The sequence below is a fragment of the Triticum urartu genome, chromosome 3 (assembly GCF_003073215.2).
Source record: "Triticum urartu cultivar G1812 chromosome 3, Tu2.1, whole genome shotgun sequence".
Lineage (NCBI taxonomy): Eukaryota > Viridiplantae > Streptophyta > Magnoliopsida > Poales > Poaceae > Triticum > Triticum urartu.
Window position 1 is genome coordinate 16,732,986 of NC_053024.1, and position 19,591 is coordinate 16,752,576.

At 43.6% G+C, this 19,591-nt stretch overlaps 2 protein-coding genes across 3 annotated transcripts; both read left to right on the forward strand.

Moving 5' to 3' along the window:
• The first annotated feature begins 380 nt into the window (after nucleotides 1–380).
• LOC125542424 (cysteine-rich receptor-like protein kinase 10) lies at nucleotides 381–3,167 on the forward strand. The gene is made up of 6 exons (XM_048705468.1): nucleotides 381–1,330; nucleotides 1,420–1,562; nucleotides 1,738–1,948; nucleotides 2,141–2,381; nucleotides 2,475–2,625; nucleotides 2,716–3,167. The coding sequence occupies exons 1-6, from the start codon at nucleotides 454–456 to the stop codon at nucleotides 3,013–3,015; spliced, it is 1,923 nt and encodes a 640-aa protein (XP_048561425.1). The 5' UTR covers nucleotides 381–453; the 3' UTR covers nucleotides 3,016–3,167.
• A 4,246-nt stretch (nucleotides 3,168–7,413) lies between these two features.
• Nucleotides 7,414–10,318, forward strand: LOC125542422 (cysteine-rich receptor-like protein kinase 10). Of its 2 annotated transcripts, none has more exons than XM_048705465.1 (7): nucleotides 7,414–8,307; nucleotides 8,390–8,503; nucleotides 8,583–8,755; nucleotides 8,924–9,134; nucleotides 9,278–9,518; nucleotides 9,608–9,752; nucleotides 9,842–10,318. In XM_048705465.1, exons 1-7 carry the CDS (start codon nucleotides 7,455–7,457, stop codon nucleotides 10,145–10,147), a joined length of 2,043 nt encoding a protein of 680 aa, XP_048561422.1. In that variant the 5' UTR covers nucleotides 7,414–7,454; the 3' UTR covers nucleotides 10,148–10,318. The 2 variants fall into 2 exon arrangements, with proteins under 2 accessions (XP_048561422.1, XP_048561421.1); XM_048705464.1 differs by having other exon boundaries at nucleotides 8,577–8,755; nucleotides 9,842–10,317.
• The last annotated feature ends 9,273 nt before the right edge of the window (nucleotides 10,319–19,591 follow it).

Here is a 19,591-nt window from a genome sequence, read left to right on the forward strand (position 1 = left end):
TCCTCTGTTTCTAAATATTTGGTTTTTTAGAAAATTCTAATGGACTATCACATACAGATGTATATAGACATATTTTAGAGTGTAGATTCACTCATTTTTCTTTATATATAGTCATTTGTTGAAATCTCTAGAAAGACAAATATTTAGGAACCGAGAGAGTAGTGAGTAACATATTTTTCCAGACAAGATGGAATAATTTGTCAAAGTAGTACAGTTTTTCCATGGAAAGAAAATAGGAAGAAAACAACACTGAGCTTTCATTGTCGCTAGCTGGCTTGACCTCCGCAAAACCAAGTGAACGATTCAAGACCAAGTAATGCAGTATTGACCGGTGGTAATTTTTTCCAAGTGACTAGGACCGATAGTGATTTGCTAGCTGACGCATAACGCACCTTCGTTCATCATCTCTGGCACTTCGTTCAGCAGCTGGTCGTGCTCGGCTGTTAGCTTGCCATGGCGACCACCGGCGTCCTCATCCTGCTCCTCCTACTCGGACCCACACCGTTTCTGGCCGCTGCCGACTTCTGCGACAACGTCAAGGCCGTCGGCGCCGCCCTCTCCAAGAACGCCTCGTCCTCCCCGGTAAACTTCGCCACCTCCACCTTCGGGCAGGCCCCCGACGTCGTCTACGCGCTCGCGCTCTGCCTCGGCGACGGCCCTGTCGGCTCCGCCTGTGGTGACTGCATCTCCAACTGGTTCGCTCAACTCAACCAGACGCAGTGCAACAAGGTCGGCGCCAACTACGGCGGCTGCATCGTCGTCTACGGCGCCAGCGCCGACATCCTAGCGGCACCCTCGAACGCCACGGGAGGATACGGCGACAACACGCCGCCGTTCCAGGATTGGAACATCAGGAACGTCACCACCGGCGACGTTCCCCGCATCGTCAACCTTACCCGCGAGCTGCTGGTGGGGACCGCGAAGATGGCGGCCACCACAACGCCGAAGCTGTACGCCACGGGCGTCATGGACATGGAAAGAGTGACAACCTACCCCAACGTGTACTCCCTGGCGCAGTGCACGCCGGACCTGTCCGCCGACGACTGCTCGGCTTGCCTGCGCCGCCTCCTCGGCATGGTCAACTCCACCATGGTCCTGCGCATGGGTGGGCAGATGGGTGTCACGCGGTGTTATTTCAGGTACGAGGCATCTCATTTCTACGGTGCCCAGCCCATGCTAAGCCTGCCGTCGTCGCCGCCGGGGACGACTCCGACTCCGACCAAACGCAGGAGCATGCTGTGGGTGATTCCCGTAGCTGTAGTTCCTCTAGCGGCAGCAGCGTTCTTCTTCTTCATCTGTTACTGTCGCCGGCTCAAAAGACAAAGAAAAGGTATGCTAATTATCTAGTGGAACCTTGTTACTTCATATAATCTTCAAAATTAGTGGTAATAGTTCTGATATGATATTTGATGCTACAAGTATCAAGAGGTGCTCACAGTTTAGAGTGGCAAGGGAAGAATTCGGACTTCTCTTTGTTTGAGTTTGAAGAGCTACTGGAGGCCACAAATAATTTCTCAGAAGAAAGCAAACTTGGGCAAGGTGGCTTTGGCGCTGTCTACAAGGTAAATCGGTATAGAAGGCTAATATGAATGACCTTTTGTATGAAACAAGTATGCCTACATCGAACCTGGCTTATAACTTGGAGTAAATGGTAGAGGAGGATTAATTACAATAAGCCTAGTTTTGTTTTTTTAAGAAACAATGAGCCTAACTTTGGACCATCTGTTTTTTTCTCAGGGCCAACTTGCAGATAGGTCGGAGATAGCAGTTAAGAGACTTGCTTCACATTCAGGACAAGGTTTCATAGAATTTAAAAATGAAGTTCAGCTCATAGCCAAACTCCAGCATACAAATTTGGTTAGGCTCTTGGGATGTTGCTCTCAAGAGGAGGAGAAAATACTGGTCTATGAATACTTGCCAAACAAAAGCCTGGATTTCTTCATCTTTGGTATGCATTTGAATTTCTTAATTTACTTGCATTATTGCATTATCGATATGATGCATCAGACTGATTAAGGATTACTCGAGACTTTTATTTCTATCAGTCCTATGAGTATAATTTCATTCTCTTGGCTGTTTATTTTCATTTTCCTAGGTGTTTTTCTCCTGTTATACTAATATATATCTAATTAATGTGCAGATGAGAATAGAAGAGCTTTGCTGGATTGGACAAAACTTCTTGCAATAATTGAAGGCGTAGCACATGGACTTCTTTACTTGCATAAGCACTCTCGGTTACTTGTGATACATCGAGATCTTAAACCAAGCAACATCCTCCTAGACAGTGCAATGAATCCCAAAATTTCAGATTTCGGGCTAGCAAAAATATTCAGCTCAAATGACACCGAGGAAGACATTACAAGAAGAGTTGTTGGCACATAGTAAGTCTCTTAATAAAACTCCAATTGCAATTATATATATATTACATTTCAACCAGATAAGGCAATCTTGACACTTACCATATACCATTTTAGTGGCTACATGGCCCCTGAGTATGCTTCGAAGGGCATCTTCTCTATTAAATCCGATGTCTTCAGCTTTGGTGTTATCATTTTTGAGATTCTTAGCGGAAAACGGAATTCTGGCACCCAACAACGTGGAGGTTTCATCAATCTTCTTGGATATGTGAGCTTATACACAAACTTAAGCTTGGGAAATTATCTCTTATTTTTCATTTTCTATACAATCTAATGTGTGTAATGGAATTGCAAATAGGCATGGCAATTATGGGAAGAGGGAAAGTGGATTGACCTTGTTGATGCATCATTGATTTTTGATAGTCACTCAAAGATAAGGCGATGCATTAACATAGCATTGTTGTGCGTACAAGAGAATGCAGTTGATCGACCAACCATGGGAGACATTGTTTCAATGCTAAGCAATGAGACTATGATCTTGGCTGAGCCTAAGCAGCCTGCATATATCAATGTAAGAGTAGGAAATGAAGAGACGTCCACTGCTCTTGAGTCATATAGTATCAATGATGTGAGCATATCTATCACAAGTCCAAGATAGTGTTTTCCCCCGTGTATTGTCCGTTTGTAGTACATTCACACCAACATAAATGGTGTATAATGTGTTAGTTTAAGTGGTATCTCAAATGTGTTGTTCATGTACCCTAAAAAGTATAAGAGAAGGCTTCGAAGCTACTTGGAGTAACTTTTTCCATTCTTCTTTTCTTCTTAATTTGCAATTTTTACCTGACTTTAGTTATGTGCATGAGGTGTTTTTTCTAGATTTTTTTGTCACACATAACTAAAACACAATACAACTATGGATCGTGCCAAATGATGTTTCGATTCTGTTAAGTTGTTCCACAGATAATGATTTGGTATCTAGGGAAAAGAATGAGAACTATCTGGCTATAAAAAGAACTCTACAAACTGCAATGTCTAAATGGTCAAAGGTGTAGAGGTGGTTTTGGTGCTTGAGAAATGCTTCAATCTATCTATACTAGATCATGATCTATTCAAAAGCTCGTACAATATGAATCGGCTTTTGTTCCTCCATAAGGGGGCCTCGCCTTGGCAGGTACATGAATCCTCTACCGGGGGGAACTCTTTTTGTTCCTCGTACTACGATTGGTTTTCTGTAGGGATTCCAAATATTGTATGGGTAGTTTTCGTATTTCTTAATTAGAGTACAGCTAGGTGAGGGTTTCTAGAAGGCCCCTTGGATATAGACTAGTTGTGCACAACTTGTAGTCAGATTGATTCTATCTCCGGTCTCGCTCCGTTTGTTGAGATGAAGATGTGTCAAGTTAGTCATGGTCATGGTTTTCACTTTCAGTGAGATTTTGATGAATTTCACTGAATTTCAATAATTTTAGTAGACACTGAAATAGTTACGTTTCGGCCAAAATATTTTAGCAATTTCAGTACTGCATATGAATTCGAATATTTTTCAAAATATTTTTTAAAAAATAATATTTTTTAATTAAATTCAAGTGAATATTTCGGTCATTTGGCATAAATGCAAACTGAAATCACTGAATTTCGGTGATTTCGGTTGGTGGAGAATTTTCTGAAACTGAAATTGAAAACCATGGTAGAAACAAAGGAGTGGGACGAAAGCAGATGAGGCTATGAGATGGCGAAGGGGCGTGTTCTGACTAGTTGGGTGATGTCCGAAATCAATTGTCTCAAGGGACGACTTTGAATTAGGCTTCCTGCAGCAGGCTTTCCCATTTGTTTGTTGTGCAAATTTCGTTGTTCTCTTCTTATTTGGACACGTGATTTTGTTCTTGTTCTTAATATAGAAATAATTTGTTGGAAAAAATATAGTACTCTCTAGTACAAAGTTGAGATACTTATTTTGGGAGGAAGTATATTATATTCCTGCCGGCCGGCGGCTGGTAGACCGAGTGTGAGTGAAAGTGAACTGAACAATACTAAGTCAACAAATTAATCAACTGGGGATTACGCCGAGATTGATTGTTCAAATTAGTAGGAAAGCAACAGCAACAGTTAGCAGAGACTGGCCGGCCAATGCATAAAATTTCTTTCATTCTTCCAAGTCATCCACAACGCGAGGTAGAAAAAATGTGATTGCCGGCCGTGCCAGACACGTATGGCTAGGTGAACGTGAACGTCCATGACCTGAGTAATTCGTTACCTCATGTCATATTCAATAATTTGTCCTTGAGTCTCCGAAAGAAAGACTTTCTCAACTGAAAGCAACGACTAAGAGAATTGCCAGCGGTTAGTCAATTTGGAGTCCGAGGGATGGCATATTTCTATGTAATGATGCCAAAGGCAGGTTCTCTTTTCCACTTAAAATCCAAAGGATGTAAATTATTAATTCACCGAATAGACCGCAAGATGTTTTTTCTTTTCTTCTGCAAGCTTTTCTAGTGTAATATGCTTATCTTTTTTTTTTCTGATTAGTCCATCATACACTTTTATTACTACCATTTAATACAATAGAATATTTTTGAGGTGTGATTCAGATCTTTTTTTCAAACCCCCATTTTCATTTATCACAGAAATAACAAGCTCTTATAGAACAGAGGCGATGGGAAAGATACTATTGGAAACCGGCAAAGTGCAAGAAACACATACTTTTTAACCCAACACGGCCTTGGTGGTCTCTTGACTGATCAGACCTCTCCAGCGCTTCTTCTCAGCCGCTTGCCGGAGGCGTCTAGTGGTACATTTCTAATATTTGTTAGCGTGCTCGGTTTATTTTCTAGTGTCTTTACTTGACCGGTTTGTATAAATCCTCAATAACACTAAGCTTTCTAATTTTAAAGGTCTTACAATCAATTGAGGTTTCTAATTGCAATTTGATCATCCGATTTTGACCGAGTCAACAATTTCTCAAAGTTTTCTCATTCAATTCTTTTATACTATACACCATGCTTTCTAATTTTTCAGGCCTCACAATTAATTAAGGTCTTCAATTTAAATTGAGTCACTCAATTTTGACCGGGTCAACAATTACTCAATGAGCCCTCTCATTCAATTATTTTAAGTCGCTATTGTTGCCTAATTTTGAAGCTCTTCAATTCAATTGAGGTATTCAATTATGGAGCCAATTCTTTTTCAAATCAATCAGCAACAATCGGCCTATAAAAACATATCAATCCCGCGCACTCTCGCACCACCTAAAAAAAGAAACTTCATCATGTGACAAAGTAACACCAATATAGTACATGCAGCTACCAACGCAGAAATTTCCCCACATAAATATGAGTTTTCTTAGCGGACAGCACAGAATCACACCGAGAAAGGCCCATCAAATCATCAAACTATAATAAAATAAAACACACTATTATTTTTTGTAAGTCAAATTCCTTTAATTTTGACCGAGTTCAGAGCCAAAAATATCGTCATCCACAATATTAAACAAAAAAATGGAAAATCATTTCATGATGAATCTAATCATACCGATTTGGTATTATGGATTTTGATATATTTCTCTACAAATTTGATTAAACTTAAAAAGGTTTGAATTTTTTAAAATTTAATACATCAACAAAATGAGTAATGCTTTTAACAAACCAAACAACACCAACCGCGCAGCAAAGCGGGCCCAACCTTTCTACTATTGTTTACACATTATGTAGCATTCAGCTGTGTGAGGGCATCTCCAAAGCCAACCCCAAAACGGACATAGTAGTTGTCACGGACTATGATACGGTAGCCGTTCATCCAAAACTTGTCCAAAGCTCCACCCGCAATACAAAACAAATTCAGACATTACTCATGCAAACAGACATAAAGTTCCATATAATTTGCATAAACCGGACATTTTTTCCCATTCAACTAAAAACTTTAAAAAATTCGAACTAATTTGTAGCGGACGATGACCTTGTATGCCTGGCCCGGCTGGTCGGCAGCATCTCCATCACCATCCGTGTTGTCATCATCGCTGGAGTGGTCCTTCCAATGACGGAAGGGTGCGGCAGTCCTGCCCGACGGCCGCGCGACGCTTGTGGAGGAGCCGCTCGGCTTCGTCCTGGATCGCGCACAGGGCCGCCTTGGCCAACGCCAATCCAGGTGGGAGGGGGGGGGGGGGGGGGGGGGGTGCACTTGCCCTTGCCGGCGGTGTCGCGTAGAGACCACTCCTCCTGAATCATGATGAGATCGCCATTGAGGCGGTGCAATCTACGCGTGATAAGGGACGATGAAGAGGGGATCGGGGCATGACAGAGAGGTCAGAATGTAAGGTGTGGTGTGAACCGCGCTGAAGCCGTACTTAAATAGCCGCGGCTAGGCGAACCGCCGCGCAACCGACTTCTATGCGGCGCACCAGCCAGAGTAGGCTTCTCGATCTCCGCGTCGACATTGAAGCGGTGACATCCGCTCGTCTGGTCGCATCCCTCCGCCTGACATCAATGCGATGGAGTCGCGTCCGTTCTGAAGCAGGCTGACCTACATGAATGTGTCGTAACCGCTGCACGTGGAGAGGGTTTTTCGGGCGAAAAGGGTTTTGGATGGGGCCAGGGTGTCGGGCGTGTACATAGTGGCGGTCCAGATGCCCGCATACCTTCCCCTGCTTCCGTCTTGTTGGCGGGAAAATTGACGCACGAACATGTCCACAAACAGATAAGGATTCATGTTGAATGACAAACTATGTCCAAACACGTGGACATGTGACGTTTGTGAACGAGTCAGCGTTGGAGATGCCCTGTTTATTTATAAAACCGAGCAAAAGACTGTTTATTAGAAGAAGAAGAAAATTCTACTCCTGCCGGCCCGGATCTGGTAGACTGAAAGCGTGTGACTTGCGCTGTGACTGTGAGTGAGGTAGTGATGTGAACAAATCTGAAGTCGAGAAATTAACTGGGTGACGCCGAGGTCGATCCTTCAAACACTGCAGATTTTTTTTTTCCACCAACGACCTGATGACCTTGACTTTCTCTACATTTTGCCATGTTAAAGCAACGAGAAGCAGAGGCAATTAAGACAAGCAGCACCTGGAGTCACACCTCACACGTACGTCCGGTCAGCATGGCGGGCGTGCTGTTGCTCCTCCTCCTCCTCATGCCGGCGTCGGCGTCGGCGATCGGGATCGTCTGCGGCAGCGGCGGCAACTACACGGCCAACAGCACCTACCATTCCAACCTGGCCGTGCTCAACGCCACCCTCCCCGCAAACACCTCCTCCTCCCCGCAGCTCTTCCTCACCGCTACTGCAAACGCCACGGCCAACTCCACTGCCGGCGTGGTGCGCGCGCTCGCGCTCTGCCGACACGACACCACCAACCTCACCGCGTGCAGGGAGTGCGTCGCCTCCTCCTTCAGCTACGCGCAGAAGAGGTGCCCCAACCACACGGCCGCCACCGTCTACTACGACTACGACGAGACCAACGCCTTAAAACCAGGGTGCCTCCTCGGCTTCTCCGGCGACCGCGACTTCCTCAGCGCCGCGTCAGGCACCACCGGTAACGGTACATTCTTCCAGTATTTCAACACGGTGACTTCCATCCCCGGCAACGCCGCCGTCGTCGCTGCCGCCGTCCGCCAGCTCCTGGGGCAGACGGCGCAGTACGCGGCCGCCGCAGCCAGGAGGTTCGCCACAGGGTTCATGGACTCCATTGGCCCCGGCACCACGACAACGCTCTACTCCCTGGCGCAGTGCACTCCGGACCTGTCCGCCGGCGACTGCCTGGCGTGCCTCCAGCGGCTCGTGGGCTCTATCAACGCCACCAACTCCGTGCGCCTCGGTGGCCGGATCTTCCGGCTCCGCTGCAACGTCAGGTTCGAGGCCTTCATGTTCTTCGACGACAAGAACATACGGCCGATTCCATCTCCATCGTCCCTGGCTCAGGCACCGGCGACGGCTCCGGCTCCCGCAGGCAAGAGTATGTGATGAACAATCCTTGATTAAGTAGTTATATTACTATAACTTATGATAATTTCTTGACACTGGTGCTAATTTTGAAGGACATGGAGTAAAACCTTGGGTAATTGCCTTATCGGTGGCTGCTTCTGTGGCACTAGTTGCACTCTGTTTCATCGTCTGCTGTCTTCGGCGGCTTAGAACAAAGAACACAAAAGGTGGGTAAATTAATGACTGAAATGATCAATATAAAGAGTGGTAATTGAAGAGATTGATATTCATAATTTTCAGGTAAAGGGGCCTTACGAGGAAAACGTGCTCACGAGTTTCAAGAAGGAGATGAAGTTTGGGAAATGGAAGCAGAGCTGTCTGAGTTTGCAGTATTTGACTTTAATCAGATATTAGAGGCTACTGGTAACTTTTCCGAGGAAAACAAACTTGGTGAAGGTGGATTTGGCCCTGTTTATAAGGTAAATATATATAACAACGTTACGTAATAATCCTTGTTTTCTAGGCAAGACAACATGCATCACCATTATTGTGAGAGTATATATAGGAATTAAAAACACAATGGATCAGAGGAAGAATATTATCATTCATAAAGCCCTCACAATACTGATAGATGTTTTTTTTCCTAGGGCCTTTTTCCTGATGGAGTGGAGATAGCAGTTAAGAGACTTGATGCGGATTCAGGACAAGGTTTCATAGAGTTCAAAAATGAAGTTGAGCTCATAGCCAAACTGCAACACAGGAACTTGGTTAGGCTCATGGGATGCTGCTCTCAAGGAGAGGAGAAGATACTGGTCTATGAATACTTGCCAAACAAAAGCTTGGACTTCTTTATCTTTGGTACATATTTGCATTTTCAGATTCATAAGTTACATTGTTTGTCATACTGGTACCTGGAAAGTTACTCAAACTAAAGTTCTCTTCCTTTGAATGTTTCTTTAGATGTTTTTGCTCTCTTATACCAACATTTAATTTGTGTGCAGATGAAGATAGAAAAGCTCTATTGGACTGGGACAAACGTATCACGATAATTGTAGGAACAGCAGAAGGACTTCTTTACCTACATAAGCACTCTAGGTTGCGTGTTATACATCGTGATCTTAAACCAAGCAACATTCTCTTGGATAGCGAAATGAATGCTAAAATATCAGATTTTGGATTAGCAAAAATATTCAGCTCAAATAATGCCGACACAAATACTACGAGAAAAGTGGTTGGTACATAGTAAGTTTCATATGAATACTCCACTCATAAACATTTTTATTGCAAGCCACCCGTACAGCAATTTGACATATATTATTACACTGTTTTAGTGGCTACATGGCACCTGAGTATGCTTCCCATGGCATTTTCTCTATCAAATCGGATGTATTCAGCTTTGGTGTTTTAACTCTCGAGATCGTTAGCGGGAAGAGGAATTCCCATGAATGTGGAGCTTTCATCAACCTCCTTGGACATGTGAGTGGATGTTTACACATCCATTTAACTGGATAAAAAGCTTTTGTTTATTCTGTGATAAACTAAGTATTTGATGAAATTTCAAATAGGCTTGGCAATTATTTCAAGAGGAAAGCTGGAGCGAACTCATTGATGCAGCATTGGTTCCCAACATTCATTCAACAGAAATGATGAGGTGCATTAACATTGCACTGTTGTGTGTACAAGAGAACGCTGTTGATCGACCGACCATGTTGGATGTAATTGCGATGCTAAGCAACAAGACCATGATCTTACAAAAGCCTAAGCACCCGGCATATTTCAGCTTAAGCACGGCAGGGAACAAAGAAGCACCCACTACTACTAAGTCTTGTAGTGTTAATGATGTCACTATATCTACGGTGACGCCTAGATAGTTTTCCCATTACATGAACGTTGTTTTAATTTAAATGTTCTATAGTGCGCAAGTTCCAAACAATAAATGAAGTGCACAACTTCTTCTCTATATGTTACAAATGTAATGTGTTTTGTACAATGGATGTAGCCAATAAAAACCGTAGTTCTGTTAATTTGTGTCGATATCATTTAATATCCTACCGATGGTTGAAGGGGATCGAACTACCAATATAGTTGTATGGTATCAGACCATATCTCCACCATCCAGATAAAAAAGAAGTGGGTCGTTTGATTGAATGGGAGGAGCACGTCTCCACTTTTCTTCACTATGTATAGGTTGGAGTCTTGGAGAAATCAGTGAAGTCACTCCCAGAGATTTTTACAGTCCTGAAATTCATTTGCTTCAATCACCGGTGGCTACAGCGGCAAGAGGTATGAGGGCATTTTTAACCGATCCCTTATAAAATAGTGAAGTATCCGGCTGAGTAAAGCTTAGTGAAGTAAATTTACTCCACTAGTTTCTAAAATAGTTGGGATATGTATTTTAATTGTGATTTGTGAAATAGGAGTAGTTCCTAGTGTTTAGTTAATAAAATTAAACTTTTGGAAATTTTGCAGGTTTTAAATAGTTGTTCGGACCTAATCGATCTCCTAAATTTAGCGGAGTAATTTTTTTTAATCAAATTCATTTCATTCTTGTACTAGTATTGCACTGAACAGAAGGCCGGCGCCTGCACTAGTACCACTTCTGCACTTTGTGAGAATCGCGTGAGAAAACGATCAACCTCTAGTACTAGTTCTGCGAGAACGTATCCTGTGCAACCACGAGACTGGTGTAGCGAGTGCTTCGACCGATTCTGCGCCATTGGATGGAAAACTGATGGCACAGATTTATCACGCGAAGGGGTGCTGGTACGTTTTACATCTTGGGCCTTGCAGAATCATTGAAGTCTAAATAGTCCTCAACACACCTCTCGTCTCTTTCCTTTCTGTTCTACTCTCTCTGTAGTCTGCGTTCTCGTCTGTACCATGCCGTCAGCTGCGTCCTAGAGTTAGGGGGATTCTCTCCGTTGCCTCTCTTCCCCTCTCCTGGGCCACTCTACATCATCCCTCCTGTGTATATCATCCCAAACCACTTTTTTTGTCTGTACCCTTTGCAACTCCACTAAAGTAGTATGGTTGCCATCTTTCATTCCATAGTAGATGAACATCATTTACATAAGTCACAGGCTCAAAACCGAGAATGTTTATGAGCTGCTTGGATCCCGTCAAAGGAAGCACCTCAAGTCGGGACGGATCGACTCATTTTTCAGGTGAATAGAAAGAGTGGACAGGAGTTATATAAATCTGCAGTTGTTGTTGTTTCTCTTTCTTTTGCAAGGGACGCTTTAACTATTATTGTGAATCCAGGAATCTGCAGTATGGTTGTTCTGTGGAAAAGAATGACATTTCCCAGATATGATTATTTATATGACAGAATTAAGAGCCGCTTTTGTATGAGTATTTACAATTCATATGTAGTGTCATACTCTCTGGAGAAGTTGCACCAAGGCTTCAAGATGTAATGAAGTAGTTTCACTGAGTTTACTGAAATTAGGATATGATAGTAAAAGCTCCAAAAAAATTGACATGGCCACTGTCATATACACATTTGGAAACAATGTGTACATATATGTAGAATAAAACCACAATTGCTCAAACAGTGTAATTTCTGGGATGCAAGCACAGGCGCAAGCATCAGACTTAGTTCAGAAACAGTTGGAAAAAATAGTGATAACCACAGGTTGGCCAAAGTACAAGCAGAATCATCAGCCAAAATAAATGTCGTCCAACAGTCACACTTGAAAGATCGAGCATTAGCGCAAATGGGAAATCACAACATGGTTCCTTCTGGATGACACAGGGCCTCAAACTCGTTTGCACATCCTGTTAAGAATCATCTACTCCAATCAATATCTACAATTACAGTTCACACGGTACTACAAGTACATATATCAGGAATTGGTAAGATGACTCCAGGACATGTACGCTAGATCAATATTGTTGATTCTAAAAGCGTTGTTAGAACATGGATTGCAACAAGAAAAAAAAGCATGAATAAGATGAACTAGTAATGCTATGAGAAAATTCAATTGGATATCAAGTGCAGTTTAATTTTAAGATCAACAAAGTGAACCAGAAGAAAACACAGTAGATATAATCTATCTCCAGGCACGTCCGCTAACTCCTTGTTAACCATTCTTTCACATGCAAGTCATAACATTCATGCACAAAACTTACTTTAAAGCTTACAGGACATATAGATACTCTTTACAAATCAAGGATGGGAACAACAAGCACATCTCTTTACCTAATTACTAGTCCAATAAAAGCTGCAATTGGGGGAAATTGACAAAAGGAAAGAAACATAGTGCATGGATAATCGAATAGTAGTCATACCCCCAGAAGGATGAAGCCAAGTGTTGAGATGATTAGATGATTATGCATCATAACATAGTATTCAAGCCTGAATTTCAGATAATTTCATAAGGAGCATAGTCCTGCATGCAAAAGTAAAAATGATCATCAATAGAATTTCAGAGACAAAAAGTACCAACTACCAAGGGAGTACTCGTAAGGAATAATACATTAATACTTAATGGGATTGGATTTGTAAATGTTGGATTTAAGCTGGGAAAGGATGGCATAGGCTAGAATTAACCAAAGCTAAAAACAAGTTGCAGTTGGTTCGTGTAGGCATAAACAGAAGGAAAAATGATGTAAAGTACAGAGGTGCGGCAAATAAAACAAATGACACTGCTCGATCACATAAAAAATAGTTCTAGTAAGTCTAGTATGTATGAACTATGAAGCAGATCTTAAAACTCGTTAAACAATTTTTCTTCTGGGGAATTAACTACAGTAAAACAAAGCAAAGCTTGCAGCAGTGAAAGATATGTTCAGCAAATTTGATTTGGCTATTCTGCTGATGTTTCACTTGTAGAAGTACCACATTACCAGAGCATAGCTCTGGAAGATTCGATCTTATCGTCCTGTTGGCAGGGTGTGCTATTTCTTTTATCTAATGATGAAGCAATTGCCCCATTCTGCAAGAAACACACCAATGTCATGGTTAGTGCAGAGTTGTGGGCGCGAACGAAAGAAAGGAATGAGTGTGCACATAATTTTCGCACACAAGAACCAGAGGCAAATGTGATCGAAAAATTTCACGAGCACGCCAATGAATATTCACATAAAAACATGTGGTAATAGGAACAATAAGATCCAACTAGATTTGAGGAACTGATGGCCCTAAACTGACAACAAATTTGAGCAACCAGCAAGCAGTAGCACACCTATCTGTGTTCCGCCTACTACCACTGAGCTTGAACCGATGACTGTGATTTCTTCATACAAAAGTACTAACTACCATGTGGAAACGTTTATAAATATGAATTGGGGGAAAACATGATTAGATTGAAAGAACAGTTATACTCATGGATAAGGGAAGAAGAGAACATACATAGTTGAATCGCGGAAGACCGTCAACTCATGTACCTCTATAGAATCGACGCCCCGGACGACGACATCGGACATCGAAGAGCCATCGCTGCCAAATAAATCAACGCGCACAGTCGATTTAGAGGAACACAGGGCGAGATTAAGCTTCTATGCCGTAGATCCTTACCCAGGTACATGAGAGGGAGGAGAGAGAGATGACACCGGGCACATTTTTCCAACCCTAGCTCCCACCTGCTCCCATGGATTACAGCGGCACGGGAGAGAAGAGAAGGCAGAGGGAGGGAGACGATGAGAGAGAGGACGAGTACAGAATTCTGAGCCACTTTAAGGTTAAATCTGCAAAAGTACCAGCAGCTCCCCTCGCAGATGCATATTGTCCCTTGGTTCCGCATCCAGTGACGCAGAATCTCTCGGAGCACTCGTTACACCAGTCTCGTCGTTGCACAGGATACGTTCTCTACTCCCGCAACTCCCCCGTTGGTAGAGGTGCAACGATTGTTTGGCTTCAGTGCAGAACTAGGAGAACGTATCATGTACAACGACGAGACTGGTGTAACGAGTGCTCCAAGAGATTCTGCGCCATTGGATGCGGAACCAAGGGACAATATGCATCTGCGAGGGGAGCTGCTGGTACTTTTGCAGATTTAACCTTAAAGTGGCTCAGAATCGGTCGGAGCACTCGTTACACCAGTCTCGTGGTTGCACAGGATACGTTCTCTGCGGGAGTACCCGCGCGCGGCCACAGTGGCAGAGGCGCTCGAGGACAACTCGTCTCCGTGGCTGGGGACGCTGGTGCCGTTCCTGCGCAAGTGGGCGCCGGGCCGCGACGTCATCGACCTCGCCACGACGGGGGACTACTACTTCATCTGCAACATGACCGGCCACTATCTCGGCTGATGGGGTCATCTCCTAAGGCCAAATTCAACACACGGCTCCAAATGGATGTCCGTTTTGTCAGGATTTTATCCGTTTAGGGATGAGGATGGGGCCGTGTTCGCTCGGATTGGGGTTTGCGTTGAAAACATGCTCAACGCGCGGACGCATCTCCTGCCCGTGCATGCAAACGTGAACAAAATAGATGTTCGGCCCCGGTCATGGTTTGCACTAGTTCACGTCGGCAACACAGCCGGCGGCCTACAGTCTTCTCACCGGCAACAAAGCCAGCGGCCGGCACATGAGCCGGCCTTCAAAAAGGACATGCACATCGCCAGCCATCCAACCCGGTCCCCGACAGCCCGCCCGTCCTGCCGCGCCACCGAACTGGGAGGCCCACCTCGGGGCCGCCGCCCTGGATCCAAGGCCCTCCATTCTAGATCGGGAGGAGCAGCGCTAGTACTACCACCACAACCGGCGATAGGACACCAGCCAACCGTCACACCGCCAAAGTCTAGATCTGAGCCGTCATGAACCAGATCGGCGCCACCGCAGCCCAGATCGGGATCACACCCTCGAGCCAGGGAGCCCTGTGTCACCCTTTGACCCGCGAGAGGGAGGAGTGCCTCCGCCGCCACCGGCGCACGCACAGGCCACCCGTGCGGGGAGCAGCGGAGGGGAGGGAAGGGGTCACACATACCTAATGTCCTCCATACATGTGCACAAAGTATGCTTGCTTTTTTAAAAGATATTAATCTGCGATGAACTTACAAGTCTGTTGATTGGGCGGCAGCAAATCAGGCACCGCCCGGCTCCCTTTCAGGAGGAGCTGGGAGCTCCTATACGACGCTGCAGGCGCCCGTTCGCGCTCCTGGTGCCTGCAGTGCCCCGCGCTGGGCCGTTCTATAGATAGGAAAAATGTTAGTTCTGTTAGGGATTCGAACTCGCGCCGCTTCATCCTACACGCGCTTCACTAACCAGTACAGCCACCTCATAATACTAACCAATGGTACCGTGTGTTATTTAAGTACAATTACAGCCGCGCTGGTCCAAAATTTAGAAGTTCCTAGATTAAAAAAAAGTTCATGAAATTGTTTCAAAAAGTAATGGTTCAGATATTAAAAAAATCATGAAAATTGAAAAAAGTTCACTAGTTCAGAAAAAGTTCATAAATTTGAAAAGGTCCATTAATTTCAGAAAAGTTAACAAAATTTTAAAAAGTTCACGGATCGAAAAATTTCACGAAATTCAATGTAGTTCAAGAAAATTGAAAAAGTTCATCGATTTTCATAAAAGTTCATGAATTTTGAAAAAAGTTCATTGATGTAGATAAAAAGTTCATTGGATTTTGAAAAGAGTTCATTGATTTTGATAAAAGTTCATTGAATTCAAAAAGAGTTCATCGAATTTGAAAATAATTTCAATGATTTCGAAAAAAATTCATTGAATTGAAAAAAACATTCATATAAATCTGCTGAATATTTCTCACATAATCTCTACTACTTAAAAAGAACGTAAGGTTCCCATTTCACCTCTCTTTCGTCCAACCTTTCATATATACGTGCCACTCTTTTCTTATCCTTTTTGATTTTTTCCTCCCATATTTGATTTTTCTCCCATCATTTCAATTGTCTCATGTTTATTAACTTACCAAAATAAATACATATTTTGTTGGCAACTCATTAAATTTTTACCAAATAATTGCTTAGCAATAAAATGCCAGATAAATCATGGCGATTGCATACAAAGATTTGGTAAGATATTAGCGTATCAATATAATAATATACGTGGATTCTCAAAAACAATAATACAATAATAGACTTGCAGTCAGGGGCTAATCTACTAGAATGTTTATACTCCCGTTGCAACGTATGGGCAATTGTCTAGTTAAAAAAATAAAAAAATGACAGGAAAAGGAAGACGAAAGAACAAAAAAGAAAGAATATCAATAATTTTACAGTGGTGAAGCGTGACGGGTGGTTGTTGCGAATTGGATGGAACCTCAGCGTCGCGGGTTCGAATCCTGGAGCAGGCATATAAGTCATGAATTTTTGTCTCTTTAAACACAAACTGAAAACTAGTTGGGCCGGCCCGGCCCAGTGCGGCGCCCGTTTACAAAATACACATTAGAAAATGTCCACCGGGTGGCGCCCCAACCACTGGTAATTTGTCAAAGTTCTCGTCGGGCCTCATGCACCAACGTTTTTTTAGGGTTGCACCAACATTCTTCATTTGTCAAAATTGTTACAGTTTTTTTTTGCGGGTTTTCTTATTCTGGTGTAAGCTCTCCGCTTAATTAAAAAGTAAGATCATTTGTGTTAAACAACGCAATGTCAATAACAGCTACTTGTCACTTTCAGGTTTCTGGCCATTTCACACTTCAAAAACGACAGATCATAGCAAATGACATCATGAACAGGAGTTTCAAGAATACGACGTACGCTAACAATACTAAGTCAATCATGGTTGATGGTGACTGATTTCTTTATCCAAAAAAAGGCGGTGACTGGTTTCTTGTCCTGATCAAGCCTCTCCTAAATTGGTGCTAGAAACAAGCGCATAATTAGTTGGTGGTGGCCGACGTCAGATAGTTTCTCTACAATTGATGAGTGCTCGAGTCAAGGCGTTCCGTGGAAATAATTAGTCTCTGGTACATTTGATGGTGACTGAGAATGATACCCAACAATGACATTTAGATTCCTAGCTAAAATGATTTCAGAACGATACACTACGTAAGCAATCTATATCTATATTTAGAGCATCTCTAGCAGACCCTGCATCCGACTGGCCCGCAAAACGCATTTGCAGTTTGTGGAAAAACAACTTTGCGGGCCGGCGCGGACGGCCGCAGATGCAGACCCCGCATAACGGACCTGTAAAAAAAGGACATTCACGGAATATGCACTTGTACGGGTCGGCTTTGCGGGGTCTGATCTGGCGCAGCTCCTCCCGGTCCGGAAAACCTAAATTTACACCTTAATTTGATCCAACATAATGTATTTCTTTACTTTTTCAACAACATTGGACACATAAGACATCACCAAATCTTTGCTAGAATAGTAAGACTAAAGAAAACAAGAACCACAAGTTTGCATTTTAGAAGATTTTCAACTTCCATAACTGCTCCCACTAGTTGGACTAATATTTTCTCCATGCATTCGTTGTTGATCTGTGGATTCTTGATTTTGCATTATTCTTTCTTCATCTTTGGTTCGAAAGAAGTAGATGTTGCTTCCCCTCTAGTTGCACATGCAGCCGCATCATTGCCTTCGATTCTTCTAAGGAGTGCGTCAACATCTATTAAGTTTCTTCATATCAATAAATCAATGTATGGTCTTCCCAAAATCAAAATGAGCATCCATCTTCCTACACACATGATGATGTTCGACATGAGCTGCCACAATTGAACCAAAGAATGAGCTATCAAAATGATCCGAACGAAAACAGCACGTACCCCATCGTTTTCGCATTTGAAGAACACCCATCTGGGGTGCTTCGGTGTGCCCGAAGTTAGCCGCAGCACTGTCTGCGTGCAATCGTCGCACTGTATGAGCGGCACCGGCGAGCCACAGATCATCGGCGGCGCCGGCGGGAGGACGAACCCGTACCTGCATGCAGCGATGCGACCTTGCCGGGGCTGCGGGAGATGCTCCCAGACCATTCCATCGCTTGGCGACCGGAAAAGTCAAATCCGGCGTCCCGCGATGAAGGGCCGCAGATCCACAACTTTTCGGCCCGCCGACGTACGAGGGGAGGGAGAGGGGAGGCCTCGTGCGTGTGGCGGCCTTTCGACATGCTCCAGTCGGATGCTTTCACCGGAATCTTGGGCGGCGGGGGGCAAGGGGGTGAGGGTACGTGGTTGGTGGGGAAAGCGCGGCCTAAAATGCCCCCCCCCCCCACCAACCGCTTCCGTTTAAATGCGGGGCACCTCAGGCACGAGGGGGAAACCCCTATATTCGCAGGTTGGGGCCGAGATTTTGCCGCGCCCCTTAAAAATTTTTGTGGGCTAGCCGCGTTTGCGGGGTCTGTTCGGGCGGGATTTTCCGCGTCGACCCACATTTTGGCGGTTATTTTGCGGATCGGGGCTTTTTGCGGAGTCTGCTAGAATTGTTCTTAGTGGGGTAGAGCGCCTCGGCACTTGCAATCAAGGTCATCGAAATCGTGATTCTCTATCATATGCTTCTACTACTTTCCATCTAAATTGCTTGGACACGTCCTACGATTCTAGCCAACCAAATCCATGATTTTACTATTGTAATAGATATGATCGTAAGATAAACGATCTTACCACATAGGCTCGGTCCAATTCAAAATCGCAATTCCGACTACCTCTTGCAGAACTTACATTACTTCGTCAACTGAAAACCATAAAAACGTGGGCTCAATACTTTGTGTCATGCCTCTCCATATATAAGTAATTAAGCTAAAGTAGTGGCAACATGCATGGTAGATTATGCAGAAACAGAAGTAGTTCCAAAGAGACTTGCCGACGAATTTGTGCAGGCCACACCTAGCAAAAGGTTAAGATGAATAACTATACCGAACTAAGTGCATGTTGGTCTTGGAAAGAAAAGATAAGAAATATATTCTACTTCAAGCCGGCGATCAAGTGGAACCTCCAATTCACGAAATTCAGCGTCATCGGTGACTTGATCGGTTCAAACTAATTAAATTAAGGTACATTAATTTAATTGAAGGTACATATCCTCAAAGAAATAAAATTAAGGTACATGTTCGCTAGTGAGAACTGAAAGCAACTGATATGACTGGTGGCTGTGAGAAATTAACTGAAGAATGGTCCAGGTGGAATGTACTACGTTACTTCCAGAGTTCTTTTTTCCAAGTGGAAATAGAACAAGCAGCTAGTGACTAACAGATTTATCCACACAAGATGGAACAATTTGTCAAAGTAATACAATATTTTTCCTAGAAATTAAGACCAAGTGAATGATTCAAGAAAGAAATTAATTAAGTCTGATTGGTGCGTCGATCGTGTCAAATTAAGTAATGCAAGTATTGACCAGTGCGAAATCAGCTGAAAAAAAGGTCCCACTCCCTTCTTTTCTCCAAGTGGCCGATCCGAATCCGGT